General features: G+C 42.0%; 1 protein-coding gene across 3 annotated transcripts; it reads left to right on the top strand.

Annotated features, from left to right (window-relative positions):
• The first annotated feature begins 705 nt into the window (after positions 1–705).
• LOC129358526 (receptor-type tyrosine-protein phosphatase beta-like) lies at positions 706–26865 on the top strand. 3 transcript variants are annotated; one of them, XM_055027669.1, is made up of 34 exons: positions 706–783; positions 4001–4942; positions 5045–6084; positions 8149–8428; positions 9011–9307; positions 9521–9784; positions 10285–10548; positions 10985–11254; positions 12186–12452; positions 12545–12811; positions 14102–14365; positions 14791–15054; positions 15148–15411; positions 15502–15759; positions 16150–16419; positions 16528–16791; positions 16882–17148; positions 19992–20276; positions 20543–20821; positions 20906–21055; positions 21314–21587; positions 21792–21904; positions 22050–22155; positions 22348–22425; positions 22821–22838; positions 22951–23032; positions 23535–23625; positions 23701–23777; positions 24451–24585; positions 24741–24863; positions 24948–25111; positions 25495–25630; positions 26183–26302; positions 26386–26865. In XM_055027669.1, the coding sequence occupies exons 1-33, from the start codon at positions 738–740 to the stop codon at positions 26282–26284; spliced, it is 8001 nt and encodes a 2666-aa protein (XP_054883644.1). In that variant the 5' UTR covers positions 706–737; the 3' UTR covers positions 26285–26302; positions 26386–26865. The 3 variants fall into 3 exon arrangements, with proteins under 3 accessions (XP_054883644.1, XP_054883636.1, XP_054883629.1); XM_055027661.1 differs by having other exon boundaries at positions 4001–6084; positions 22824–22838; XM_055027654.1 differs by having other exon boundaries at positions 4001–6084.
• The last annotated feature ends 887 nt before the right edge of the window (positions 26866–27752 follow it).

Raw genomic sequence — 27752 nt, 5'->3', positions numbered from 1 at the left:
TCAGGACCAAAAGTTAACAATTATTTCTTTATGCATTTTTATGATGTCCCGGCTATTCATTTGTTTTTAATAAACGTTTTGTCATCTAAACGATGCTTCAATTTTGCTGCGTGCTATACATCTTGTTGTTAATGTCACATTTTTCACCTCACTTTCTTTATGTTTTTGTAAACACATCAAACCTTCTGTATTAATGCTAGTTTAAAAAGCAACGCGTCTTGTCCTCTGTCACTGCGTTACTGTCATCTGATCCAGGTTCTGCTGATGCTACATGGCTCTGATCATAACGGAGGTGTTACTATGTGTTAGTTCTAATCTCTGTTTATCTATTCAACCACTGATAGATTTAGTTCAGTTTAATTTGTTTTGTTGCTGTTTATTAAATTACCATAATTGTCTCAGAACATTGGATCTGGGAGCAGAACCCGACTGGAAATTGCTTTTTATCCTGTAACCAAATCAGTCCACTTCCACAGTGTATGACAGAACCGGGCCGTGGCTGGACCTCTTGGGTCTCCTCCTGAGTTTTCCTGCTCAGGTTTATTAGAACAACCGAACATCCTGAGGAATTTCCTCCTTTCTGGTGTTTCCAGCAGCTCTGAAGATCCTGAACCTCAAATGAATGGGAGGAAGTGCTGCTGGCTGACTTTTTTCCTCCCACAAAGACGCACTTCCTCCCAGCTCTGCTGCCCCACTCATCAGCGGCCGCAGGACACACGGAGGAGCAGCAGAGGAACATGAAGGCCCTGCTTCTGCTTCTGCTTCTGGGATCCAGCTGTGTCTGTAAGTAAACCAATATGTTTCTGTTGCTGGTTATTATTCAGTATGGGATCCTTCACATGTCTGTTTATCTTTTCTTTTTTTCTTTTTTTAAAATAATTATTATTATTATTATTTGTTATGAAGGAATTCAGACTCCTGAAGAACGCTGAAAAAACTTGATCAAAAACCTCATGAGTTCTGGTGGGAGGTTGAATAAAAACTACTACTACTGCGAGAATCAGAACCAGCATGTCGTTGCAGTGTTGCCTTGTTCAAGTCTTTTTTTTATGGTAAAAAACAGGGGAAACTGTTTATGTTTTTTTGTTGAATAAAGCACAAGCGATAGGAGATTCATGTCTTGATTCAGACAAGAGTTGAGGAGCAACAGCTCCCCAACAATGACGTTCTGGACCAAAAATCCAAATATTTTTACTTTCTCTTTGTTAATTGTGTCAGGGAATGATATAAACCTAATTACCTTTATTATTATTTTATTTTTTAAAAATGCAGTAATATTTGCTGATTACCTAGATCTTCATTCAAATTTAATGAACTTCACGGAAAGATAAACACAATGATCATGTTTTTAATTTAGCTGTTTTTTTCATAATGAACACACCAAGTTCGCCGCATATTAAAATCCAAAAGGCGTAAATGGTTTATTCACCATCATAAGTCTCCCTAGTTTGGGTTTGATGTAGTGGCGCAGGAGTTAAGCACAACCCATATGTGGAGGTCTTAGTCCTTGGCGCGACTGTCGCAGGTTTGATTCCCGGCCTGGCAAGTTTTGCTGCACGTCTTCCCCTTCTCTCATTACCTACCTTCCTGTCAATTAACTATCAAATAAAGGTCAATGGAGCCAAAATAATAAGTTTCTCTGCTCAGTAAATGCATTCTGCTTGTTTTTTACATTCCTGTTCCCGAGAGCCTGCAGCAACTCTGAGAAATCTACGCATCTTGGTTTAAGTACATTTTTAAAGTTAAAACTAGGTTATCATAAATGAAGGCAATAGCTTTATTTAAAGAGAATAATATGATAATCATCATACACAATCAAACAGAAAAACACCAAAAGCTGTTGGAAAGAAAAACTTTCTTAAATTTTATATATTTTTTATTTATCAGTATTGAAGAATGTATGTGAGAAAAATGAGAAATGTCAAAGAAAAAAAACTGGTTAATTGCTAAGTTTTAATCTGGTTCATTGGATTCACTGCAATTAATGCTAGATATGAACTCAAAAACACGGATTCCCAAAGAAAATCAAAAATATGCATTACCAAAGTAGAGCTCCCAGCCTGTTCTGTAGGAGTCTGCATAAAAATTGCTTTCCCGTTTAGAGGAAATGTCTATTTACCTGCAACCACAGGGTTGTTGTTGTTGTTGGTGGGTTTTTTTTTTTGTTTGTTTTGTTTTTGGTATCCTATCAAAGAGACCAGTGTAAGTGGATCACTGTTTGTTGTTGGAAATGAGTGCATGAAGCAAATAAACAATAAAAAGACATTTTCATGAGGCAGGACGAAATTTTCTTTCAAAAATGATGCCGATAAATCTCCAAACTTCCAAGTTGCTTGGCTAACATGTGAGGAGTAGATTAGTACAGAAGTGCTTCAAAGAGTTTGATATGAAGCAATGTTTTGCATAGAACATGCAAAAAGAAGCTTTATATCAAATTTTAAATATTTATGTTTTTTTGATCTTTGAAATCCCTTGATGTGTTATTTTTTAAAGGGGGCGTGGCAAGTTATTCTTATATTTTTATTTCTTTACATTTTCATTCTAACTGATTTGCTTGTTGTTTTTTAAAATAAATTCAAGAATATGAAGATCTCTGCTATATAAATAATCCTGTTTCTCAGGTTTCTGAATTTCTGACTTTTGATCTGAGGACTATTTCACGTTGCAAGACGAGTTCTGTTTTGGTGATTTCTTGATTTCTTAAAACTGCATCCAGCTTTCCCAAAAATGTAGTTAATACCAGTTAAATCATTATTTAATTAATGGACAGTATGACGGCAGAAAAGATCTTTTCACACAGGTCCATGTTGGTTTGGAGAGCTTTTTAAACAAAATAATCATTTGAAAATGGCATTTTGTGTTTACCCAGCTATACTTTTAATTATTTTAAGGATATTAAAATATCCTTGTTTAATCAGAAGCATTTTAGTGTGACAAATAAGGCAAAAAGAGAAGGAATCAGGAAGAAGGAAATACTTTTTCATACAATGTGTTTCATAAATCAAATAGATAAACCAGGACTACAGACCAAATGTTCTCTTCCTCTGGAGTTTAAATTATTTTATGTTGGTATTTTAAAACATGTTATTTTTCTTTTATTTCTCCTACTGGTGTTGCTCTGAGCTTATTGCTCTGAGCTTATTCACTATTATCAATGATAAAATGCTGAAAAAAGTGTAAACGACAAGGAAATAACAAGAAAACATAGTTTCAAATAGTTTTGAGTGCAAGTTAGTTGTCAGTCCAGTGTTTTGTTGTTATTTTTTATTTATTTATTTTAAAAGTCAAGAGTTATTTTTAATCCTGCAGGTGTTTTCCTGTTTCGGAAACTCAGACTCCCCCATGTCAGTCCATAAACATACCTGCAGGAAAACTCCAGGTTCAGTCCGACAATTTATGATTCACACACACTCTGGTCCATCTGGACACGGCTTTGATCAGAAATGTTGGTCGAGTACCATACGTCCAATGTGGCTGTTCTGAGTTTGATTTTCAACTCGATGGACTGCTTGGTATCAATTAGAAAATCGGCATGTTCAGCGTCTTTCTTCCAAAGATGAAGGCCAGTAGAATAGGGCTTTGCAAAAATTTAAGCAAAGATAATTGAACTGGCAAAACATAAATCTGTGATTCTAAGTGATCAGAATTACAAACAATGCCGGCTAAAGGACTCTAAAACAAAATCCAAAAACTAGAACAATTTTCAGATTGTTTCAGGATTGTCATGTCCTGGATGGCTGAGAATTAGCTACTGGTGCCTGAAGCTAATGATTTGTCTCATAGTAAGTGAGGCTGGAAAACTATTTTAACCCGATGCAGACGTATTCACATTCAGGAGGCCATCAACAGTCTCCCTTGTCGTCTGACATCAGGGTGTGTCGTCATTAAAATTCTGAAAATTAAATTAATTTGTTGCTAAGTCATATTCAGAGTTTGACCTTTTCTGAATATACAGATTTAATTGTTTGATCATCCTCATTTCTCATGTTTTTGTTTTCAGGCACAACTTCCTTTCCCAGTTTTTCTTCACCTACACATGAACCGGAGGAGCTCTCCAGCGGTTCAGACAGAACCAACACAAATGACCCATTGCCAAACACCGACAGAGCCCTGGGAACCACCCGACACATTAACATCTCCAACATCCACAGTTCATCAACTCATGGAGCCCAGGGAGACACCACCAAACCTCCGGATTTACTTCCAGATGATACATCCTCTGTCTCAGAGCTTTTTCATCCAAACACAGACCAAACTGTTTTATCCAATGTTGATGTGTCCACCACTCACCAATTGGACCAGATGGGTCATACTGTCCCATCTGGTCCAAGTGTGTCCACCACTGACCAATTAAATGTCCACAATCTTTCATTTGGTCCAAATGTATCAACCGCTGACCAATTAGAGGCTCACAATGCCTTATCTATCACAAGTGTGTCCACCACCAATCAGTTGAATGACCACACCGTGTCATCTGGTCCAGGTTTGTCCACCACCAATCACATGAATGTCCAGGCTGTGTCATCTGGTCCAGGTTTGTCCACCACCAATCATGTGAATGTCCAGGTTGTGTCATCTGGTCCAGGTGTGTCCACCACCAATCAGTTGATTGACGACACCGTGTCATCTGGTCCAGGTGTGTCCACCACCAATCAGTTGAATGACAACACCGTGTCATCTGGTCCAGGTGTGTCCACCACCAATCACATGAATATCCAGGCTGTGTCATCTAGTCCAGGTGTGTCCACCACCAATCAGCTGAATGTCCACACCGTGTCATCTGGTCCAGGTTTGTCCACCACCAATCACATGAATGTCCAGTCTGTGTCATCTGGTCCAGGTGTGTCCACCACCAACCAGCTGAATGTCCAGACTGTTTCATCTGGTCCAGATGTGTCCACCACCAATCAGTTGAATGTCCAGACTGTTTCATCTGGTCCAGGTGTGTCCACCACTGACCAATCAGAAACTCCAACAATGTTATCAGGTGCAAATGTGTTCACCTCCGACCAATCAGATGTTCACGTTGCCTCATCTGGTCTAGATGTGATCACCACTGGCCGATCAGAAGTCTCAAACAGTTCAAAAGGACACATGAAGCCACAGCCTAAGACTGAAACAGCATCAGTGTTGAACACATTGTCCTCCCTTAATGGAAATCAGATTCACTCCAGTGGAAGCAGAACAGCAAGGTTTGGTTCTTCTACAGGATACCCAGGGGAGAGCACAGGTGGAATGAAGGACTTCACATCTACATCTACATTTTCTGACAGCTCATCTGCCGACACTGAGCCAAACACCATATCAACAGCTTATCATATTACCTATACAAAACGCTCTACCTTAGCTGCACCAACCACAGCTTACACACCTGGAGAATCACTCCTTACATCTGCATTAAGGACAGAGACAAACCCATCATACAACCGTTATAACCTTGTCACAGTTCCTGAATCATCACCTTCAGTTGAAGGCTTTTCTCAACATCCAGACACAGCTAGGACAGTGAGTGAAGTAGCTGACAACACACCTGGTGGCCCACCTCGAACCGCACCTGAAGCCACATCTGCTGTTTCAGGATCTGGATATACATCTGCAATAACACCTGAGATTGGGCCCATGACCTCACCTGGGGTCACTGCAAGAACGAACCCTAAAACTACATCTGCAACCACAAATGCAGCTTCTGCACCTGGAACCACACCTGGAGATTCTGAACCTGAAACCCCACCTGGTGCTTTCACGCATGAAGTGAAGCCTGCAGTGACAACAGCAACACCTACACCTCAGTCCACACCTGAAATCTCCACACCTGAATTCACACCAGCAGCTCCTGAACCTGAAACCACATCCGAAGCTGTAAGACATGAAACTACATCTGCCACTAAACATGCAACTACACTTGCAATCAGAACTACAACCAGAGCGGCGACACCGAGTTCTGCACCTGTGACCACACCCACAGCGACAAGGCGTGTCGTGTCCACCCCCTCTACACCCAAAATGACTGTACCAACGAACCTCCCTAGCATCACCACGCAAACCACACAGTCAACTACAGCTCCACTGCTGGCCACCACACATGTAAGTATACAATCTGTGAAAATAATTCTTCTTTTGCTCCTACTTCAAGGTTTCTTCCAGTGTATTGTATGCCTGGCGGACCGCCAGGCTTTACTTGCACCCCATCAGGTTAAGCATTGTTTGTTTATTTTAAATAGGGGTTTTTATACGCTAGTAACAATGACAGTTAAGCCAGTTTTATAGTTGCAGCATTGATGTTGCCCAGACTAAAGGGCTTAATAGGTTTTCTGGGGGAAACCTTGTACTTTTATTTATACTTTAATGGTAATAACTGGGATTGCTATGAGGTAGCCGTGACGTTCTCTTCTGGACTTTTACTGGTGTCTTTCCAGGTAGCCTGACTGCAGGCCTTTCCTTAACAGAAAATTATACAGGAGGAATAGGGGCATGCAAAAGTAGTAAATTCACATAATTAAAACAAAAACAAAAGTAAAACACTCTTAATTTCTTCACTTTTAAGAATTGTTTTCTCTTTAAATGATTGTACATTCTTGGCTTTGATTCAGTGGGGCAAAAGCCTGAATAATCAAACAGAACAGAGGAAAAGTAAAAAATGCTATTTTTCATACGCGATGCCAAGCATGGTGGTGGAGGAGTAATTATTTGGGCTTGTTTTGCAGCCACAAGACCATTAAATACTCAGTCCCATAATGGAAGTCAAGTATAAACTTAAGTGTCCTACAGCGTGGCTTCATGTGTGCAGTTCAGTTCCTGCTGGGTCATCAAAAGAACAATGACTGATGAAAGGGCAAATGTACAAGCCAAAAAAGAAACAAAGTTCTTGCAATGGTTCATTCAAAATCTACAATTTAACCTAATTGAAATGTTGTGGAAGGTCCTTAGGAAGGCTGTACAGAAATGCTTCTCGTTAAATAACTAAACAACAGTGTGCCATCATTCATCTAAAACAATGAGAGAAATATTCAGACTGAAAAATAAATTATAATAATAATTGTCTAATTTTGCAAGAAGGACATTAGAGGTTTCTCTGACGCTCACTGGTTAAGTTTTATTACTGAACCATAATAGATGTTTATACCCAAGCATAAGCTTGTATTGTACTCTTTAGAACAAATGTATGCAAACACTGTCGAACTTAAGATTTCTCATTACATAAAATCTGCTCTGCCCTGCTGGAACAGGATAATTTATTCTCCAGGTGAAGATCAAGATCGCGTTTTAAGTATCATTTAGGCGTTTGCAATGAGGAACTGATGAGATTAAGGATGTTTTTGTACCCAACTTTCTCATTTCTACGTGGGTCGCAGGTAGATTACAACTCTTCCATAACCCTGAGAGGATTAAAGAGATGGAGCAGAGTTTAAATGCTCACAATTTTTTTCTTCATAATGGTCAGTCTACACAACTTCACACAGCTTCAAACTGAATCTTGCGTTTTGTGTGATCAGCATATTTGTGGCCTCTTCCTGACTGGAAAACTCAACAATGGCTAATGTTGTTGGCCCTAATGGAGTCAGGCTTGATGTTGGAGGTTGGTGGAGAAATTGTCCGGGGCGGGCAGGAAGGAAGGCAGGGTGGGTCGAGCCTCTATTTGGAGTCAAAGAGTCTGAATCAGAGTGAACTGAGTGGAGACCAGGAGCCGATGAGATGAAGAATGAAGCGTAGCTGCAGCCGACATCTCATCGGTCAACTGCTGAACTAATACTGCCACTCTGGACATGATTCACCTGCTCTGGATGGTACCTGTGTCACATGACCTCGTCTGTGTGTTAGCCTGGGTTGAAATGCACCATGTTTACCTTCTGTTAACGGGACGGACAAGCGATGCTCCCAGGATGTTTGATCCTTGGACTGTTGTGGAGGATTGGAAAGGTGAGAAAATTGGAGTGACTTGATCTTCCATAACTCTGCTGATCAGAAACCTCTGGAATCAGTTACTCCCAGATTGTAGCATTTGGTCTTTGCCTTAGGCTATTAAATTATTTTGCCAATCCCCTTGCTTTCTCTAGAGTGCCACTCTTGGTGGAACTTACCTCTGAAGTTGAACCAATTGAGATAAGGCAGTTTTGAGATTACAACTCATGAAGTGACCTCCTGTTGCAGGTCCAGACCTTCGATGGCCCAAGCTGCTCTGTGGAGCTAACAGAGGTCAGGACCAGCTGGGACTCAGCAGTGGTTTGGTTGACTGCTACCTGTCCATCACCTGACTTCACAGCCTTCATAGATGCAGGCTATGGGCCAACCGCGGTCCGCTGTGATCAGGATGGAAACAATGGATTTAAGCTTATCTGCAACATGACAGAGCTACAACCAGGAACTTTGTATGAACTAAGGGTGATCTCTGGGAAGGATAAGGAGAGAAGCCTTGGCTCAATGCGCACCGGTAAGAACATATTTGGAATAGTTTTCTACATTTGTGATCCTGTTCCCTTTAATTTTTCTGCAGGTTGATCTCCATTAAGTTTAAAACCTTCACATCAGTTTGAATTTATCATTAATGATACGACATGGACATATTTAAACCAAATTCAGTGTATATTACTTTTGATTTAAAACTAGTTGAAAAAGGACTAAAACTATGAAGTATTGTCATTTCAATGTCAGTTTCACACTTTCCATCAATGTCTCAGCCAGTGTTTCAGTGTTACTGTTGGGTCTCAGCAGTGGATTGTTTTTCTGTCAAAGCATTGCTACTGGTTCACTTCCTGCCCCACCTGCTGTATTTTTTTCTGTGTTTGCCTTAACTCAATGTTACATTCTGTTCTATAAGAAGGTAAAACACTGACTGACCAGCGCTTAACTGGTTTCCATCCCATCCAAACCTGTCAACGACCTGGTCCCTGAGCCTATCCTAGCCTTTTTATAGCCTGTCTCAAACTTTCCATAACCTAATCAGTTATTCTCTCGAAGTTTTCAAAGTGTCTTTCTGTCAACATCTCAAAAGATCTCCTTTTTCCTCTCACAGTCCCAGTTGGTCCAGCTCAGCTCGAGGTCCAGTTAGACCCTGAAAGCATGGCTTCAGTTCATGAAGGATCCTCTGGGGTACGGATCCTCTGGTCCCTTTCTGCAGGACATGTGGACTGGTATAATGTAACTCTGGAAGATGTCCACTCCGGTATGGTTCGAAGCACCAGAGTCATGGGTTCTGCAGCTCCTCAGTCTGGTTTCACCTCACTCGTCCCAGGAACTCTGTACAACATCAGTGTGTTGGCTATATCTGGGAACAAGACTGCTGCACCAGTGCACACCATTGCAGTTACAGGTGAGACAAAAAATGGAAAATCTTGGCATAGTAATAGAAATTTATAGAATTGTTAAAAAGCCTGCAGACCTTTTTACAAATCTGCTAAAAAAAATGAATAAACTGGTGTAGTTTTGAAGTTGTGTTGTCCATCAGCACAACTTCCAGATCCAGATACTGGAAGATGCTATTAGTTTACCATCTTCACTGCTGCCTGTCTTGGTATTCCTGCAGCCCCTTCAGCTGTGGACAGCCTTCAAGTAGCATCCTCATCTTTGGACAGCCTTGGTGTGCTCTGGCAGCCTGGCCCGGGACAAACGGAGAACTTTAAGGTCCTAGTGATTGACCAGGACGGGTTTCTCCTGAGGAACATCACTTTGGAGAACTCTACGACCTACACCAAGCTGGATGGGCTGCAGCCAGGGACGCCGTACAGGGTCACTGTGGTAACAATCGCTGCTGGCCTGCAGAGCTCCACCTTCATCCAGGCCTACACTGGTAGGTACAAATGCTGAAGTGATGTTGATGAAGGCTCTGAATGATTATCCTGTATGGTGAAGAGCAGTTCTGTGCTGTCTCACAAAGAGACTTTTTTTTTAAACTTTATACTGGTTGGTTTATCTCCTTTTGCTTCTCTTGATAATGTGAACTTGTTCTGGCTCTTTGAAAGCCTGAAGTTTCCTCTCCACAACAAAAGACAATGATCGATGTCTGATCAGGTCACAATACCAGATCGACCATCTGAAGCCATGTTTGAGCTAATGAGCAGTTTGTTGCTGAAATAATTTGGTATTCATCCATACAAGGTCTAATAATGAGAACCTTGAAACACAGCTGCAAGACTTGGAGAGGGTCTTGCAGCTGTTAAAGACATTCTCTTATAGATGAGGTTGAAAAAAGCTGGTGTTTTCCAGCAGGTGAAGCAGATGAGGGTGTCAGGAAAAACAGCAGCAGAGGGTGAAGATAAAAAAAATAAAATGTTGTTTCTTTTTCCTCAGTCCCAGCAGCCGTGTCAGATCTGATTGTCAACAACAATGGCAGCTCAGAGAGACTTCGGGCCTCCTGGACCCCACCTAAAGGAGGTGTGGACTTTTTTACAGTGACCCTGTGGGCTTCAGGTTTGACCCCCGAGCAACGAATCCTAGCCCCAAATGTCACCCAACTGGTGTTTGAGGGTCTAACCCCTGGACGCCGATACCAGCTGTCTGTCAACTCATCAGCTGGAGGCCTGAGTTCGGAGAGCAGGACTGAAGGACGGACAGGTAAGTCCAGGACTGTTTAGTCAGACACATTGCATGTGGTTTGTTAAAACAGAACCAACATATTGGAGAAGCCCCTGAAAAGGTGATTGTGTACTCCGTACTGAGTAATAAACAAAATAAACAGTGAGCTCCACATGCAATCACTGCAGCAGGTCAGGGAGATATTCACCTATTATCACTATTAGGGATAAACACAATTCAATTCATGTTTGGTTCAACTTATCCCATGTTGCTGGTCATCTTTAGGGTTTATCTGAAGCAACACTGACCTGTTTGAGGAGATGGGTAAATATAAACTAAAAATATTATAATTTGGGGACACAAGAGATGTTGATGTTTTTGTATTTCGCCGTTAAAAATAACATTAAGCCTCCAGCTGTTGCCTATGTACCACAAGGGCCTTTTATAATGACTGCTCTGTGTCTTTATGTTTCAGTTCCTGACCAGGTGTCCACCCTCTCCATGTCCATTGACAGCAGCAAGCTGCAACTCAGCTGGTCTCCCCCCAGAGGTGACTGGGACAACTACAGCGTTGTGTTGACAGATGGCCCTGCTGTTCTATTTAATAGGACCGTCAGTAAGAAGAGCAGAGAGCTTCTCGTGTCCGTCCAGAGCCTCGGTTTAGTTCCAGGACGGCTCTACTCTGCTGAGTTCAGAGTGCACAGCGGCGGTTTGAGTAACACAGCCCACTGCAGCAGCAGACTAGGTTAGCTACTGTTTTAACTATCTTCAATTTTATTTTTTAAAACAAGTCGTGTGAATGGACTGGTACACTGGGAACATTTCAGCCCAGTTTGGTTTGTGTTGTGAAGGTGTACAAGAAAGCAGAACTTAAACTACTTGACTGATTGGAGGATAAGATGTCAGCAGACAGAGACAGATTCAGGTCAGATTTTGGCAGAAAGAGAAAACCCACAGTCTAAATTTAAGGATGATACAAAACACTATTCACACATGGCCAAGATAGACCAATTTAGCAGCTAGTAAAGTTTTTGGACTGTGGTATTAGGCTGGAGAAGCTATAGGAAATCCACACATGCACAGGGTAAATATACAAACTTTGTGCATAGAGATCCCAAGTCAGGATTGAAGCCCAAAGCATTCTTTCTAAAATTACAAAATAAAACAATAATTTCACAGAAAACTAATGTACTTGTTGGTGGTAGTGAAACAGAACACTGTACATTCCTCCCCAAAGATCCCATTATATATACACATCAAATGTGCTGCATGTATTTCAAAGACATAAAAACACCTGATGTTTTACATAATGCCCCACATAAATGCACCCAGGGTGTTGTTTGTCTTCTGTCCTTCAGTTCAGATGTCCCAAAATGTTGTAGCAACGCACAGGTCTATTTGGGTCTTGGTGTGAATAAGAAGCAGAATTAAAATAAAAAAAAAACATTCAGTGATTGTATTAGCTGAGTTTCTTATTTAGAGTCTAGCCTCAAATAAAGTGAACAGTTCAGAGATTAAAGCTTTGAAACTCTTATTGACAATGCTGCTTCACACACTGTAGCTCTTCCAGTTTGGTGTGAGAAAGACTGTATCCACCAGCAGAAACTTAATCTAGGATTTAATCACTGAACGTTCAGTATTCTGATACTAAAAAGTTAAATCTCCCATTACCTCAGCACCTCGTCCTGTGCAGCAGCTTGTCCTCCGTCATGTTGATGAGACGTCTCTTAGTGTGCAGTGGAGACAGCCTGTTGGACGTTGGGACAGCTTCACGGTGCATCTGACAGATGAGGACCTCGCCACTCCTGACACTCAGAGGATCCTCAGCGGTGGGTCCAGAGAGTGCACCTTCAAAGGCCTCACCTCAGGACGCCGCTACACTGTTACCGTGAAAACTAGCAGCGGTAACCTGAGCAGCTCTGACTCCCTGACTGCATGGACCAGTACGTCTAAGGAACTTTATTGTTGTAAAGAGTGCTGCTTGACAGCTTACTGGGTTTATCATTTAATAATCTGCCACCATATGTCCTCACAGTACCAGCTCCAGTCAGCGGGCTGCAGGTTTTTAACCTCGACACCACCGACATCCTGCAGGCTCAATGGGAATTACCTTCTGGAGACAAAGACTCATATCAAGTTCTGCTGGTCCGTGACAGCAGTGTCATCAAGAATAAGAGTGTCGCAGGTAACATCAGCAGCATAAGCTTCCAGAACCTGAGACCAGGAGCACAGTACAAGGTGGTGGTCACCACCATCAGAGCCGGATACACTTCCAGACAGACTGTGGCCGAAGGACGCACAGGTAAGCTCACCAGTCACTGGCATGACAGTTCTATCAGTTGTCCTTTTCAAGAGAGTAGTGTAGGATTATTCACCCCCTGATGTGGAAGATGGGCCACACTGGAGTGGTTGCATGGCAGCATGAAGGTTGTGGGTTATTTTTGCATAGAGTTTGCATGTTGTTCTCTTTGCATGGGTGGGTTCTCTCCGTATACTCTAGTTTCCTCCCACCAGCAAAAAGCACTACTTTTAGGTGACCTGATTGATCTAAATTTCCCTTAGAGTTGCATTCACAAAGGTATGTTTAACTTCTCAACACAGCCAGGCTCTGTGAGGGAATCAGGTGGTATTATGGCATGTGGTTGAATTAGTGCCCTTGCTATAGCTCATTTCGACATTTGTGATGGCAGCGTTAATACAGACAAATCCAGCACAAATTATATTGCTTTCAAGTAGACATCTTTTCAAGGGACACTTGTGGATTTTTTTCTCAGGTTTATAGAAACTTGATTAAACTTAGCTATAACTGAGAAGAGCTATGGAAGAAGAGGCTGTGTGAATGACCTCAGATATGTTTTAAGTTGGCTATCATGGATAGGAGACACCAAAGACAGGACAATCACTCTGCACCGTTGAACACATTAAGATGTGTTTGTAAAAGGCAGCTGGAGGTCTTCATGTCTTGGTAGGATCATCAGCAATGATGGGTATTGACTTAAAGAAGAAACTTTTTCTGACACAGTTGTTCTTGGATAGTGATACAGGGTATCACTATCCAAGGAAGGGACAGATGATAATAAATGAAATGACGTTGATGAGAGCAACAATTAAATATTGGTTTCAGAGCCAATGTTTACAGATTTCAGGCTATTTTAATGGGTCTGAGGCGGCAGAGCAGACCAAAAAGAAAGACTCTCCTTCTGTTTGGGTTTGTTTTCAGCAGAAAGCCGGATATTATTGAAAAGCTGGAATTTGTGTGGAATTTTCAGGAAGTGTCGACAGGGACAGCAACACAAAAGAGCGTCCAGGTCTGTTGGTCAGAGACTTCCCGTCAGGAAGAGCCTTGGTGATTTGCCATTGAACTTTCTGAGAGTCTTCACATATCTCATTGTCCAAAATCCTCAGCATTCCTGATGAATAAAAGTGGAACCTTGGTCCCATCTTTTCTTTTCTGAGATCAATCTTGAAACCAATTGCTACAGTTTGATCTCTTTAAGATGATTAAACTCTTCCTTGCTTTCAGAAACTCTAACAGATACACACTGAAGTGGTTTGCATGACTGCGTGTCTGACTCAACCTCTCTTCTCCCAGTGCCAGCGGCGGTCACTGATGTTCGGGTCAGTAACAATGGTCGCACGGATTTCCTCACTGTGTCCTGGAATCAGGCTGCAGGTGAGGTGGACAGTTACTTGGTGACCCTGAGTGACCGTGACAGGACACTGCACACCCTGGCCGTGTCAAAGTTCAATCCTGGCTGCGTCTTCAACTCGCTGGTATCTGGACGCCTCTACAACATCTCCATCACCAGCTGCAGCGGTCGCTACAGAAACCACACCTTCATCCAAGGGAGAACACGTGAGCAGTTCTTCTCTGAGTCTGAGTCCTGGGTGTTTTTCTCCATGCAGGTTCTAACTTTGTCTGGATTCTGGAGTGTCTCTGTAAAGGCTTCCTGTTGTTTTGGCTTGGTTCTTGCTTGGTTTTAGTTGTCAGTGAAACAATGACAATTTGCCTTTGTCTCTTGGTGTTTTTGTTCACACTTTACTATATTTACCTGGAACCCAGCTTTCTCTGTCCTGGCTCTTATTATGTTTTTGTGAGTTCTGTCTGTCCCTTTTTTTAGTATTAATTATTTTTGTTTGGCTTCTGGCTATTACTGTCCTTCTTCTAATACTTTTATTCTGCATTATGAATGTCTCTATTAAGTGAATGTTCCACCTACTGATGAAAGTTTCTACCCAGATCTATTAAACAGGTTGTCACTTTTTTCTTTGACCCCTTAGAGCCCTCTAAGGTGCAGAACCCCACAGCCACTCACAGTGCTCGGGACGACTACCTGAAGGTTTATTGGCGTCATGCTGCTGGAGACCTTGACTTCTACCAGGTGTTCATCAAACACAACAACACCTTCCTGCAGAACAAGACAGTCCAGAAGACACAGAGTGAGTGTGTGTTCACTGGGCTAGTGCCAGGACGGCTCTACACAGTACTAGTGAACACCTGGAGTGGTTTTTATGAAGTCAGTGCATCCACCCATGGAAGAACCTGTGAGTAACTCCCCGACATTCATAAACTTTCTAAATATATGATGAAATGCTCTACAGGCTCTAACCACAGCTCCTGTGCTGTCCCTGCTTCAGTCCCAGCAGCGGTCCGATCTCTCAGTCTTGCAGGACGGGGGACTGAGGACCTTCGGGTGACGTGGTTGGCAGCTCCAGGTGATGTGGATCATTATGAGGTGCAGCTGCTGTTCAGTGACATGAAAGTGTTCCCACCTCTCACTCTGGGCACTGGGGTGGGGGAGTGTGTCTTGTCATCACTCACACCTGGGCGACTCTACAAGATCCTAGTTTCAACCTTCAGCGGTCCAAATCAGAGGACCCAGTTCATAGGGGGTCGAACAGGTAAAATTTAGACACAATTATAAAAAATATTGTGATGCAACCATAAAATCCCCTGCATTGCTTTTAATTTGGGCGCTTCGGTTCTGTCAGTTCCTAGTAAGGTGAAGAACATCCATGTTAACGGTGACAGCAGTCATCTGAAGGTGAGCTGGACACCTGGACCGGGTGATGTGGATGGATACTCAGTCTTTCTGTACAGAGAGAGTCGAGAACTGGCTGTCCAAGATGTCCACAAGCACCAAAATGAGGTGACGTTTGACTGGCTGCAGCCAGGTCAGCTGTACGGTGTTATGGTTCAGTCTTCAAGCGGAGAGCTGCTGAACAACAACACATCCACGGGACGCACAGGTGAGAGCAAGAAAGAGGCTTGCAACACACATTAGTTGGCCCTCAGTTAGCTATTACAGTTTTCTCTGTCCCATTGTCTGTAGTTTGTGCCTTCCCCTTTTTTCTTTCTGTCCTTCCTTCATCTCTCTTCACCACGTGCCCTTAAGTCATTCCTAGTTGTCCATCTGCTTTGTGTCTTGTCTCTCCTTTTCATGTTCTGCTTCCTTTCATTTCTTTCTTAAACTTGTCCCTTTTTTTCTTGTGCCATACAAGCATCCTTTGGTCCATTGTTTATTGTCTAGTTTCATTACTTACTTCCAAGTTTGCTCTTTCATGTTCTTTCTATCCATTGTGAAGTCCAGAATGTTTAGATGAAAAATCTGCAGTTACACCACTCTTTCTGTTTTGCAGTCCCGTTAGCAGTCACAGGTCTTCAGGTGGAGCCCGTCCTGAGCACCTGTAGCCTGCAAGTGAGCTGGCAAGAAGCTCTTGGTGTCTCTGATGGATACATCCTGCAGGTTCTGGACGAAAGAGGCAGCATTGTCGCCAATGCCTCACAGCCCGTCAGATTCACCCGGTACCGGTTTGATGGCCTTACGCCAGGGAAGAAGTATCGAATCCTGGTCCGGACCATCAGTGGGGGACTCCATAGCCAGGGAGTTAGTGCAGAAGCTCGAATATGTAAGACTTTTGCTTCTACTCACATAAATAGGGCACTGGTATCTGTCCAAGAAAAAATTACAAAATATACCAGGTCATTAAGTTCAAATCTGTTTTCTCCTCCATCAGACCCAGCATCTGTTACTGATCTGTCCATCAAAACCAGCAACACTGCCAGCCTGTCTTTCCAGTGGTCCCCACCAGAAGGAGACTTTCAGCATTATGAAGTCTTTTTGTATAAAAGTGATGAGTCTTTGCAGGAGAGTCGGCGGGTCCAACCCAGTACTAAGCAGTGCTCCTTCCAGGGTCTCAGACCTGGAGCGCTGTACAGACTAGAGATTGTGGTCCACAGTGGAGACCAAACCAACCAGACCTCCATGTGGGCAAGGACAGGTGAGATTTGACACCAATTCTCAGAGAGGACAGTGAGGCTGGGAGGTGATTGGACCAGAAGGCTGACCCAATGAACATTGTCCTTTTCAGTACCAGCACCTGTAGCATTTCTCAGGGCTCAGAGTGGAAACCAGTCTGACACTCTGTTGATCAACTGGGATCGCAAAGATGGTGACGTGACCGGATACCTGCTCTCACTCTACAGCCCTGATGGATCCCAGCAGGATGAGCATCAGTTGGGTTCTGAGGTCACAGAGTTCATATATTCAGGCCTGGTGCCAGGTCGGCAGTACCGAGTCGATGTGCAGAGTCTCAGTGGAGAGCTTCACAACCTAGCAAGCACTGTGGGTCGTACTGGTAAGACCAAATATCACGTTAGAAACAAATGGTTTCAGTCAGTAAAATTTCAAGAACATAAGAAAAATAGCTTATCAAGATTTTGGTTCTTATTATTGTGAGTGCTTCTGTCGTTATCTGCATATTTGGCATTATTTCTCAGGTTGAGTAGCACATCTAACATCTGGGTCCAGTGTTTCCCAAATGCAAAACGGGCAATGTAGATGGAGAAATTTCAACTGAGAAAAAAATTAATTAAAAACTTACAAAACAAGGACATTGGGTGGAACAAGGCCAGGAACAAAAAAAGGGACCTGGTTGCAGGAAGGTATGAGAGAATCCAGTGATGAGTGAATGAAGGAGACATGACTAAATATTGGGAGTTAGATTGCTGGAACAATGGACTGGGCCTAATTACTAACAAAATGTAGCTGAGAGCGCAGAGCCAAAGGCAGGCTGAGGGAGAGAGAGAGGTGACACAGAAGAGCAAAGAGGAGGAAACAGTGGCAGCTTGGAAAACATAAATCTAACTTTAACAAAGGAAAACGAAACAAAGAAAATAGTCAACATGATCTAACTTGAATAACTAAGAACAGACTTATCTCAAGTAAACCAGAAACAAGCTAATCGAATAAAAGAGCGACAAAGGCAAGACACAACAAATTATCAAAAATTATTAGAAAAAACTAAACCCTACATCCTGACAGATTTTTAACTCTAGATGCCATGTTTTGTTCTTTCCATAGCACAACAGCTTTGATTTAGTTCTGCTTTGGTTAACTTTTGACTTGTTTAATTTTACATCTTACAACATTTAACATTAACACCTATTTTAGCTAAACTTCAGTGAATTTGATTAAAAAAAAATAAAAAAATCTATCTAATTGGCAGCTTAAATTGATGTGTCTCCCCTTTTTGCTTTCTTTCTGGACCCATCTTGTGACAAAGTTACGGCCTGTTGTGGCAGAAACACTAGTTTTGACAATGATATAGGATGTAAAACAAAATCTAACCTAAATAGCCTAAAGTTTATTCAAATCTGGACCAAAGAAGAACTAAGCCAAAATTAAACATCAATGACTAGAACTAGAACAAATGTCTAGACCTCCTACTGTTAAGAGAGCGAAGATGGTCTATATATACACTCCTGATCAAAATCTTAAGACCAGTCAAAAAATTGCAAGAATTTGCATTTAGCATTATTGGATCTTAAGAAGGTTCTAAGTAGAGCTTCACAATGTTAAAAGAAGAAATCAGCATAAGAGACAAAAACATTTGAGCGGGGAATTAATTGAAAACTGCATTTATACTCAAACATGATTTTTTCAGCTGATCAAAAGTTTAAGACCATAGCTCAAAAAACCTCCAAAACCCCCCAAAACAGAAATCAAAGTGCCAAAAAAAGGACTCAGTAATGAGTAGCTCCACCATTCTTGTTGACGTCAAACAATCGTTTAGGCATGCTTGATGCCAGTGTTTCCAGGAGGCTAGTGGGAACATTGCTCCAAGTGTTGAAAATGGCTTCACGAAGGGCATCCACTGTCTGGAACTGATGTCCATTTTCGTAAACTTCCCTTGCCATCCATCCCCAAATGTTCTCAATTGGGTTTAGATCCGGGGAACATGCAGGATGGTCCAAAAGAGTGATGTTATTCTCTTGGAAGAACTGCTTTGTCAGGCGGGCGTTGTGAACTGCAGCATTGTCTTGTTGAAAAACCCAATCATTACCACACAGACGAGGGCCCTCAGTCATGAGGGATGCCCGCTGCAACATCTCCACATAGCCAGCTGCTGTTTGACGCCCCTGCACAACCTGAAGCTCCATTGTTCCATTGAAGGAAAACGCACCCCAAATCATGATGGCGCCCCCACCACTGTGCCGTGTAGAAAACATCTCAGGTGGGATCTCCCTGTCATGCCAGTAAAGTTGGAAGCCATCAGGATCATCAAGCCAAAACTTTTTCTCATCAGAGAAGACAACTTTCTTCCACCTTTCAATGTCCCATGTTTGGTGCACCCTTGCAAAGTCCAAACGGGTAATTCTGTGGAGTTGAAGAAGACGTGGCCTTTGAAGACGTTTTTTGTTTCTGAAGCCCTTCCCTTGCAGATGCCGTCTGATGGTTATCGGGCTGCAGTCGGCACCAGTAATGGCTTTAATTTGGGTAGAGGATCGTCCCTTGTCTTGATGGACAGCCAATCGGATCCTGCGGTTCAGAGCTGGTGAAATTTTTTTGGGTCTACCGCTTGACTTTTTTGTTCCATAACCCTCAGGATCATTTAAAAAATGCAAAATGACTGTCTTACTGCGTCCAACCTCAGCAGCAATGGCACGTTGTGAGAGGCCTTGCTTATGCAGCTCAACAATCCTGCCACGTTCAAAGTCAGTGAATTTTTTTGCTTTTGCCATCTGGAGGTCTTGACAGTGTAAAGACTTCACAGAACATGACATGGAATCCAGATTTTTGCACAGCTTTTGGCTTTTAAAGACTATGGTCTTAAACTTTTGATCAGCTGAAAAAATCATGTTTGAGTGTAAATGCAGTTTTCAGAAAATTCCCTGCTCAAATGTTTTTGTCTCTTGCACTAATATTTTCTTTTAACATTGTGAAGCTCTACTTAGAATCTTCTTAAGATTCAATAGTGCAAAATGCAAATTCTTGCAATTTTTTGACTGGTCTTAAGATTTTGATCAGGAGTGTATATATATATATATAGGGAACAGTGTGCTGCCTTTGTTTGTTTGTTTCTCTTCCTTTCTACCTTTCGATCTTTCTCTGTCATTTCTTTCAAAGTTACTTGCTCCAGATCAAAGTCAAGAAAGGACTCTAAAATATTTGTCCTCAAACATTTCATCTGACTTACAGCTCCAAAACCTCCTTCCTCGTTCTTGTTTGGGGGAGTCACCAACACCTCCCTGGAGGTCACCTGGAGTGGTCCAGTAGGTTCTGATTATGATGACTTCGACCTGCAGTGGACTCCTAAGGACCAGCTGTCTGTTATCAACCCGTACCACAGCCGAACATCAGGCAGTCGCATCCTAAAAGGGATGTTCCCAGGACGACTTTACACCTTCAGCCTTCGAACTGTCAGTGGGGCGACGCAGCCCGGTGCCACCTACAGCACTCCCATCCAAAAGAGTATTCGAACCAGTAGGTGGCAGCATTACACTTTTTTTCCCAAGAAATTGCAGCTAATTTGGGTATTGCTACATCAGAAATGTGTCTGATGACACATGAACAAATTTCCAGGTGAGAAGAATTAGCAATGGAAGAGTAACTGATTTCAAAGTGATCAATGCCTAATCTTCAATCTAATATATATATATATATATATATATATATATATATATTGAAACAGCTCAGCCTGTTTTCAAGCAACGCAGCATCACCTGATCTGAGGTTTTTTGCTTCTGCAGAGCCAGAGCGAGTCCATAGCCTCCACTGTCGACCACAGAGCTCTACCTCTATCTCCTGTTCTTGGGGACCTCCACGAGCTGACTATGATTCCTACACCATTGAATGTCTTCACCAGGACACTCACACCCTGGTCTACTCACGCCGTACAAGTCGAGAGTCCACCAGTTATGTTATCACCCAGCTTGAGCCCCACAAACGTTACACCATCTCTGTGAAGGTCATTTCTGACGGGACGACCAGCGAGGAGGCAGAGGACAGCGTAGTCACCATGATAGACCGTAAGACAGAATTAAGCTTCGCATGTCTGCGAGAGGGAGGGTGGATAAGCTAACCAGATTCATTTTTTGTTATGGTTTCTATAGGTCCTCCTCTGCCCCCACTGACTACCCGGGTCAGTGACAAGTCCACTTTGGTCACAAAGTCCTCAATATCATTCCAGTTTAATTGTAGCTGGTTCAGTGATGTCAATGGAGCAGTGAGGTTCTTTACTGTGGTTGTGACTGAATCTGAAGGTGAGCATGACCAAAACCCATCTTTAATTCTGACCAGAAACTGTTTAGGTCAGTGGATTAGGTTCTAACAATGAAACAGATATATTTTGATTTCATCTCATGTGACTTTGCTGAGTTATAGTTTGACACTCTACTAGTTGTTCTAGTTCTAGTTCTAGTAGTTCTAGCTAAACACTGATTATTTAATGTGTAATTTAACTCTTAAAGGTCTTACCTGCTCACGAGTCTTAACATGCAACCTCTGGCCCTTCCTTGTAGGTGTCAATGATTTGCAGCCAGACCATAATCACCCTCTGCCCTCCTACCTGGACTACAGACACAACAGCTCAGTTAAGTCCTACCAGACCAGCTACTTTCCCAGCCTCTGTTCAGATGGATTAGACAGCAGCATTCAGATCTATAACATCAGCCTTGGGACTGGGATGGACTCTCTAGGGGGTCCATGTGACCACAAAGACCCAAGTCATGCAGAGTCCAGCAGAGGCCTTATCTACTTCTGTGATGGACCTCTGAAGTCAAAGACTTCATACAGGTACTGAACACAAACAAACAGGTCAGACTATAAATAATCTGTTTCCACGTTTCTCTGTCTGGTGTCTCGGCCAATCCCATTATTCAGCAGTTCATAAAGTAAGAACTGAAAAAGGTTTAGTTTGTCTTGAGCTGACTGAGAATTAGTAAGAATCCATTGTTGTTCACTGTTGACCCTAGTGTCTTGTCTTTTTGCTCCTCTCAGGATCAGCATCCGAGCCTTCACACAGCTGTTTGATGAAGAAACTACAAATTCTAGATTAGCTTCGCCTCTCTTCACTGACACCTTCTTATCTCTGCCCATCATCACGGAGACAGGTCAGTCCAAATTTCACTGGCTACTAAAGATTTAAAACTTCCTTAGCACAGATTTTTTTTTTTAATGAAACAGACAGAGTTTGGACTGGAGATGATGTCAAAATACTGAGATACTGCATGGATTTATTTTATATTTCTCCTGCAGAACCTCTGAGCGGTGTCATTGAAGGCATCAGTGCCGGACTTTTCCTCATCCTCATGATAGTTGCCGTCACTGCTTTCCTCATTTGCAGACACAAGGCTCGCAAATTGTGAGTATCTATAGAAAAGGTTGTTGTGTAATATTTACCTAGTTCCATTTTTGTAGATTTTATCCATTTTGTATTTCTATCTATCTATGTATAGATAGAAATACAACACCTGTGTAACAGGTGCATGGCTCATGTTTAGCACCTACTAATGTCAACCAAAATGAAAGGTGTTGTTGACGATGTTTCCATCAGGGTGGAGGAGAGACCTGATGTCAGGAGATGTATAAGGAGAGAGAGGTCATCAGTAGGAGTCCAGATGGGAGTCAGAGGGTAGGAACCAATCAATAAACAAGCGCTGTTATGGATGATGACCAAAACAGAATGTAGTTCCGTCTACAGCCACTAGATGGTACCACAGCTAAACACGGAGAAATTTTAAACATTTAAATTCATCCACTGTCATTCGATTTATTAATGATGCTATGGAGGAGAGAAAAAAAGAAATACCATAGATAGATTGATACCTCAGTATATTGATGGATTGATTGATTTTTGGTGAAAACTTTTGCACAACCTAACGTTTAGTTTGGAAAATAATCTAATGAAAGCAGAAATGGACCGATCAATCAGTTTTCTTCTAAAAGATTAAATACGTTTTCAGCAATACTTATCAAAGATCTATTAAACTAACAGTTAAACTAATGCCTCTTCATCTTGTTCCCCAGCAGCAGGAGAATCTCCAGGTGAGATGTCCTGATGACTTTAATTTCTTTTTTTGTTTGTTTGTTTGTTTGTTTGTTTTTAAATTTTTGGTGATTTCTCCTTGCAGTTACAAGTTTCATTTGTTGTTTTCAGTCCCATCAAGATCCTGAATTTTGAATCTCACTACAACAAACTCCTGGCCGACTCCAGCTATCTCCTGTCTGAAGAGTACGAGGTACATCTTCCGTTCAGCTGAAACAAGGAGCTGTTTCAGCTTTAGGAACCAGTTTAAGTTTAAAATATGAGTCTGAATCAGTGGCTCTCCAGGTTGCCTCAGGTTCTCCTGTTCCTATTTCTCTCGTTGGTATTGAAACCTGCTTTGCTCCAGAGCAGTTCGGGTTTCATGTCAAGAGGTTTCTTGTATATGAAAGAAGCATCTTCTGCACAGATGTTTGTTCGATTTGTTAGAAAAAGGTATTTCCTGTTCATGATTATGAGTGGTCATCTGAGCGAGAACGGATCCAGAGTCAGAAAACCTGACTCTGGATCGTTGACCTAAGGAGAGCTTTTCGGATTAGTTGACAACATATTCAGGAGATAACTTGCTGAACCCACCGAGTTCAGACTCCTGGTTTTTCCACTCATCTGTCTGAGTAAAAGCTTTGCAAGCAACTGAGGAATAGTTCTAATTTTTTGTTGCTGTAAATATGCCATGGTTCTTTCATTTTCCTCAACAGGACCTGAAAGATGTTGGCCGTAATCAACCACTGGACTCTGCTCTGCTGCCTGAGAACCGTGGGAAGAACCGATACAACAACATCTTGCCCTGTGAGTGATTTTTCTTTTAGCCCAACTGACCCATTTGTGTCTCCGTCTCACCGTCTCTGTTCTCGCTCTCTACAGATGACTCAACGAGGGTCAAGCTGTCTTACGTGGATGATGATCCCTGTTCAGACTACATCAATGCCAGCTATATCCCAGTGAGACACCAGTACCCTCCCAACATTTAAATTTTGTTCAGAACCCCTTTGGTTCTCTTTGGTTAGGGATTGGTTTTAGACTAAGACTTATGCTCCGTCTTTATGGCTGTATTTTGATTAACTTGATTTTCCACTTGCGGTTATTGATTGAGTTCTAGATGCTACTTTTGAACTTTGGCTTAATTTGGGTTTGGACCAGCTGTGATTATGTGGTTTTGTTTCAACTGGTTTTGTACTTGTGCATATTGGTTTTGATGAGATTTGGACTTGTTCCTGGCTTGGCTTAAACTGGTTATGGAGTTAAGTCTTGAGCTTTGATTTAGACTTGGATTTTGATTGGTTTAACACTGTAATTTATGTTATGAGCCAGTTTTTTTTATTAATTTGTACACTGGTTTTTGAAAGTATTTGTACTGAATGTTGACTTGGTTTACACTTTTGAATAAGAATTTGACCTAAGACTGAACTTGTTTGGATTCAATATCAGAATGAGTATCTCTGGTTCCCTGCATGTAAACATGAACTTGAACTTGAATTTGGTCATATAACATTCTACAGTTCAGCCTGTTTTGAGACACGAGGAATTCTTTCTTCTCATCCCGTTTCAAAGCTGCTTTTGCTCCAACTACCTATTTCAACAGAACTGAGTGTTTGGTTTTCTTTGTGTTTTTAGGGTAACAATTTCCGCCGGGAGTATATTGCCACACAGGGACCCCTTCCAGGAACAAAGGATGACTTCTGGAAGATGGTGTGGGAGCAGAACGTCCATAATGTGGTCATGGTCACTCAGTGTGTGGAGAAAGGCAGGGTGAGTATGAGATGAGTGCTGTTGTATCTGAAGGAGTTACTGAGACTAAGACTTATGCTCCGTCTTTATGGCTGTATCTGAAGGAGTTACCGAGACTCTCCTTTGGCCGCCTGTGCTTAAAAGATTTGATGTTTTCTCCCTTATTCCCCATCCAGGTGAAGTGTGATCACTATTGGCCTTTTGATCAGGATCCTCTGTACTACGGAGATCTCATAGTTCAGATGCTGTCAGAGTCGGTTCTTCCAGAGTGGACGATCCGAGAGTTCAGAATCTGCAGCGTATGTTCCCCCAGCAGGAACAACATTCTCATTCTCTGTCACTGAGTGAGGTCAGACAATAATGTGATGTTTCTATGTGCTCAGGAGCAGCAGTTGAGTTTCGTCCGCCTCGTTCGGCAGTTTCACTACACAGTGTGGCCCGATCATGGAGTTCCAGAGAGCACACAGTCGCTCATACAGTTTGTTCGAACCGTCCGTGACTACGTCAACAGAACTCCTGGTTCTGGTCCCACTGTGGTCCATTGCAGGTAAAAAAAAAAAATGCTTTGAAATTAAAGGGCAGCTTCTCCAAAAAAATCACCTTCTGTCTCTCTTATGAACAAAATAAATTCAATATGAAGCTTTTTAAATGATGAGTTTGATCAGCGTGCAAAATTCTGACACCTGGTTTACCTTGACACATCTTTGCAGCACTCACATAACTTGCAGTGGGATAAATTTCATTTAAGAGTCAGAATGTAGATGAACTTTAGTATGCTTTCATCTTAAAGTTTTAACGCTTTCAGCTGCAAACATCTCATATCTCCACCCAACTTGTTGGTGTACCCGAGGTATAACACCTTGGTTTACTGACCGTTACTTATTCTTACTTTTTCACAACTTTTATCTAAGTCTGCTGTGTGTGTTTTAGTGCCGGAGTGGGGCGAACTGGAACCTTCATCGTCCTGGATCGGGTGCTGCAGCAGCTGGACACAAAGGACACAGCGGACATATACGGCGTTGTCTTTGACCTACGCCTCCACCGGTCACACATGGTGCAGACTGAGGTAGGTCCGATGCATCCTAGGATTAAGGACGCCCATTATTGTGCAGTTGTACTGATAAAAAGTGATTGCTTTTAGTAAAGTTAAGTATTTCACCATAATTAAATGGAAAATAAAATAAAGATGAGAAAACTCAAAAAAAAAAAGTTTGTTACAGAGCGGTTTGCAGTCCTACTGCTAAATTCCCTCGTATACTACCTAGGAACTAAGGACCTTTTCAGCTTAATGGAGCGGTATTTTCTACAGACAGCAGGAGGTTTCGGACCTTTTGAGTAAATGGACATGAATCTTAGAAAATATTCATTTTCAGCAAATCTGCATGAAAATTGTTTCCCAAAAAAGGGTTCAATGAGACCATGTCTCTCTTAGACCTGTCTGCAGATGCAATGAAGTAGCTTAGAGATGGTAAAATCTGGGTGATCTCCTGCAGATCTTCTCCACTACTCCACTAATGTACTAAATTTAGCAATTCAATTCTGAGTAAAGCTTAAATTCCCCCACAGCTCTGCTTTGGTCATTCATACTGTTTCTAACACAAACCTCCTCTCGGACCAGGGCCAGTACTTGTACTTGCATCAGTGCATTCGGGATGTCCTCAGAGCCCGGAAGCTGCGCAGTGAACAGGAGAGCCTCGGTCACCCCATCCTGAGAATGTGAATCCCACCTGGCAGAGAGGTGAGTAAGACACAAGTGATGGCGTGTTTTATCAATAAGCATCAGAGGAATCACTAATCGGAGGTGTTGGTCCTTTCCCACAGAGACGCTGTGCTTGTACTGCCTGCGGATTTACTGTTGAGCTAACAAAAAAAAACACAGCCATTTATTTTTCTATCAGTGTCCATATTTTATTCTGCAGATTTATGATAATTTATGTAACGTGAACTGGAGTGTGTCTGTGGTTGTACTTTGTGTTTCTGTGTCACAATGAAGCTGTGGGTGGAAACAGCCTCAGGAGACTGAACATTTTGATCAGCTTCGATCACCAGTGCACCCTCCAGCTACTAATCATTTGTTCAGACAACAGCAGAGTCAGCTCCTCATTGAACGTGTTTATGCAGATGAACAGCAGTACCTGTATGTTACCTGTTCACCTTCTTCTACCTTAACTTGTAACTGGAGATCTGCTTAAAGACATTACTGTACTTGTAGAGGTTCTGTACCTGAATGTGAGCCTGTGCTTGTACCTAAACATATCTGTCTGTGATCAGCTCATTAAACACACAGAACATGTACAATTACCTGATTTCTGTGTTTATTGATTCAAACTGATTCAAATCTGCGCCAACCAGAGACATAAAACTAGGCAACTCACCATCAACATGTCAAAAACACAGTTACAGCACTTTCACAATGCTGCAAAACACTCCCATGATGGGCCAAAACACCGTAGCTGCACTGCAGCCACTGTACAAAAATCGCTTTACATCACTCTAGCATCTCTAACCATCTTACAACACTGGAACGGCTATGTAACAACTTCAAAACAATGATACAAGAAATGTAATAACACTGAGTAACCCAGAATCAACAGATACAAAGTTGCAGTCTATGACAGCACTCTAGAAATGTTTTATTAAAATAGAAAATAAAAGCAACAGGAACAAAAAGATAACACTGAAAAAACTTTGTAACAACTTCAGCTCTGTAAACTTGGTGTATCAACACTTCATCAATGCTGCATTAGTGCTGCAAAATTTACATAACGGCATTGGAAAAATACTGCAGCAACTATTTATCAACTGACAATGTTACATTAACTCCACAGCTGCCAAACGATGTCAAGAAAGGAACAGTTCGGCAACAAAAATGCAACAACACTTTAACATGCTATACCATAACTGCACAGGTTGTATTCCACCACTGTAAAAATGCTGTCACAACACTGCAGCATCCCTGTAGCTGTTCTGCAGCAACACGGCAGCAAAACTGCAAAAATGTCCCAACACTTTAAGAATGCACAAATAATGCAACACTGTAAAAACACTGCAACAACTCTAAAACAACATTGAATCAACAAAGCAACTGCAATGAAAATGCTGTAAAAACACTGTAATAGCCCTGCAACCACTCCTTAACAACGTTCCATTGGCACACCAAAAATGCTCCAGTAGAATGGTAGCAACCC

Source organism: Poeciliopsis prolifica, unplaced genomic scaffold (genome assembly GCF_027474105.1).
Source record: "Poeciliopsis prolifica strain line A6 unplaced genomic scaffold, Auburn_PproV2 SCAFFOLD001, whole genome shotgun sequence".
Classification (NCBI taxonomy): domain Eukaryota; kingdom Metazoa; phylum Chordata; class Actinopteri; order Cyprinodontiformes; family Poeciliidae; genus Poeciliopsis; species Poeciliopsis prolifica.
The sequence above is the reverse complement of the archived record's forward strand: the minus strand, read 5'-3'. Positions and strand labels throughout refer to the sequence as shown.